A 2,840-nucleotide genomic window follows, 5' to 3' on the forward strand; every position below is an offset into this window, starting at 1 on the left:
AATATCCACCATTAGCCTGCTTTCGACCTCAAGTACCTCACCAGCCCATGGCCCTTTGCGCAATGGGGCATCAACCTCCTGGGGCCATTCCCGCCAGCAACTGGTGGGAGAAAGTTCCTGGTGGTGGCAGTAGATTACTTCACAAAATGGATAGAAGCTGAACCACTGGCAACAGTTACAGCCCGAAACATACAGAACTTCTTTTGGAAAAACATAGTATGTCGCTTCGGGCTACCTCGGGTACTGATCTCCGACAACGGCAAATAGTTCGAAGATATCAAATTCCAAGAATGGTGCCAAAATATGGGAATTCGTCAGAACTTCACAACGGTCGCACACCCGCAGGCAAATGGTCAGACAGAAGTAATGAACAGAGCCATCCTCCGCAGACTGAACGCACGACTAGACCGAGCTAAAGGGTTGTGGGCGGACGAGCTACCAAGTATTTTATGGGATCACCGAACTACAGAAAAAACCGCCACGGGAGAGACCCCCTTTAACCTCATCTACAACACTAAAGCGATAATCCCAACAAAAATCGAAATACCTACACTACGACTAGAAGCATATGACAATCAGACAAACAGAGACGAGTTACGTACCAACCTCGACCTACTGGACAAGGTAAGAGACCTTGCGCACATCCGGACAGCGGCCTACCAGCAGCAAGTAGCTCGGTACTACAACGCTAGAGTAAAGAAGCGAAGCTTCCGAGTCGGTGACCTGGTTCTCCGTAAGATTATGGTGCCCGAACCCAGTGGGCGCAAACTTGGACCAAATTGGGAAGGGCCCTACAGAGTAAAGAAAGCGCTCGAAGGGGCATACGAGCTCGAAACCTTAGAAGGAAAACAAGTACCCCGAGCGTGGAACATCGTCAACTTAAGGCGATACTACCTATAGACTGTCAAGCGAAATGGACGAAATCGCTACTAGAGCCTAAAAGCCAGGATGCCGAGCTAACGAATGAACCTCGGCATAGGCAAAGAGACGGGCAAAGCGAAGTATTAAACATTGAAACAGGTCGCGCGAGAGCAGTAACCCGGGCAAGAAACAGATCGGGCATATGGTTAGTTCGGGAGAGAACAACCAACACTTAACCCATTCCATTACAAGATAAGGAAGATTACATTTGATAAAAATAAAAAAAATAAAAATTTGCATTTTCACAAGCCCGGAGCTATTTCTTCATTATCAGAAGGCACTTCGACGACACCCGAAGGTCCTGCCTCGCCCTCGGAATCTGGCTCACCATTGGCAGCGTTGGCCATCTCCTGAGTAATGCGCGAAGTGGATATGGAACTGATATCGAGCTCGAGGTACGTGTTCCGGATCATTCACCGGCTCAGTTTAAATCCCCTCCTATACGAGTCCACCATCAGGTCATCAAAGCACATCGAGGCGATGTATTCATCAACGGCCTTCTTTTTGGAATCTTCGATGCCTTGGGAAAAGATATGCGTTTTCTCCCTTATGTCCTCCGGAAGGTATTCGACTTGATGCTGCAGGTCCAGCCTCAGGTCTGCCATATGCTTCACAACCACCCCCATGGCCTCGGCATCCCTCTGAGACCTCGCCTGCCTGGCCATAGCAGCGCGAGCAGCCTCCTCAACAGCATGAGCAGCCGCCTCAGCAGCTCGGGTAGTTCCCTCGGCGGCACGGAAAGCCTCTTCGGCAGCTCGCGCCTGCCTCGAGTTCCTCTCCACCTGGGCCGCCAAGGCATGAATAAAAGAGTTCACCTACCAAAAGGAACAAGTGATTAAGAGAACAACAACAAGAGGCATAAAAACAAAGAACGTCAAGAAATCTGACTCATCACTATAGCATGAGTAGCGGCACTACAGGCGACCTGGTTCAAAGGAAGATCGGTCCATGTTGCGATCTCCTCGGGGAAGGTGGCTTCCCTACTCTTCTGAAGAGCGTAATTCGGTGACAGCACGCTCCTGAATTCCTCTTGAGCTCCCGAACCTGAAGGCCCAGCTCGCGTATGAGCGAACACAGAGTAAGCGGGAGCACTAGAGTAGGCGGGGGCACCCATGTGAGTAGTCTCGGCATAAGGGGCCCCTGCCGCTTCTTGCATTGAAGGAGCCACCTCGGGCTCCCTGGGCGGATCCTCTGATGTGTAGTCTGGTACATGAGACTTCGCATCCTGGGGCAGCTCAGCACGAGTTCGCTTGGCGACCCGCTTCCTCCTCTTCATGCCTTGGAACAGGTGCCCACCGCGAGTTCTCTCTGAGTCCATCACACCTGCGAAAAAGAGTTCGGCATTAGAAAAAAACATAAGAACAAAGCAGAACGAGAAAACCTCTGAGCAAGGAACCTACCCGAACTCAGGCTGGCCGCAATGAGCTTGGCCTCCATCAGGTACTGATGGCATTTTAGCCCTAGCCGTGCGCATTGCCGGAGGCCCTTCACCGTTTCTTTATCAAGCGTGACACCGGAGTCAGGGGCGGCCACCCCCCACTCGGTCTGAAAATGCCACCCTTGTACATTTCGCACCACGAAGTAGTCCCGCTTCCACACCAGGACCTTGTTGGGAAGTTCGTGCAAGAGCTTAAAAGCCGGGCGAGGAGACAAGTAATACGCCCGCCTATTTCCAGGAAGAGGACCCGCTTGTTTCTTAAGCATTAAAATAGAGAAAAATATCTCCAAGTCTAAAGAAAAGCCCTATTTGCAAAAAAAAAAAAAAAAAAAAAAAAAAAAAAGAGATTGTCCCCACCAAGTTACGAATAGAGTTCGGGTGAAACTGGCCGACGGTAACGCCGAAGTGGTTTATGACCTCGACAAGGAGGTGGAAAGGTAGTTGTAGCCCCGCAGCGAGCTGCTCCCGAAATATCACGATC

General features: G+C 50.8%; 1 protein-coding gene across 1 annotated transcript; it reads right to left on the reverse strand.

Annotated features, from left to right (window-relative positions):
• Positions 1-1,067: 1,067 nt before the first annotated feature.
• Positions 1,068-2,690, reverse strand: LOC148861574 (uncharacterized). The gene is made up of 3 exons (XM_088982893.1): positions 2,322-2,690; positions 1,847-2,244; positions 1,068-1,736 (listed from the first exon to the last, which is right to left on the reverse strand). The coding sequence occupies exons 1-3, from the start codon at positions 2,623-2,625 to the stop codon at positions 1,335-1,337; spliced, it is 1,104 nt and encodes a 367-aa protein (XP_088839019.1). The 5' UTR covers positions 2,626-2,690; the 3' UTR covers positions 1,068-1,334.
• Positions 2,691-2,840: the final 150 nt, after the last annotated feature.

The sequence above is a fragment of the Nelumbo lutea genome, chromosome 4, assembly GCF_056320005.1.
Source record: "Nelumbo lutea isolate HS-2025 chromosome 4, American lotus-T2T, whole genome shotgun sequence".
In the NCBI taxonomy this organism is placed as follows: Eukaryota; Viridiplantae; Streptophyta; class Magnoliopsida; order Proteales; family Nelumbonaceae; genus Nelumbo; species Nelumbo lutea.

Coding starts and splice junctions, on each gene's coding strand:
- LOC148861574 (XM_088982893.1), bottom strand. CDS start 2,625: ATGCTTAAGAAACAAGCGGGTCCTCTTCCTGGAAATAGGCGGGCGTAT. Junction 2,245..2,321: donor TGCGGCCAGCCTGAGTTCGG/GTAGGTTCCTTG, acceptor TCTTTTTCGCAG/GTGTGATGGACTCAGAGAGA. Junction 1,737..1,846: donor CCGATCTTCCTTTGAACCAG/GTCGCCTGTAGT, acceptor TCCTTTTGGTAG/GTGAACTCTTTTATTCATGC.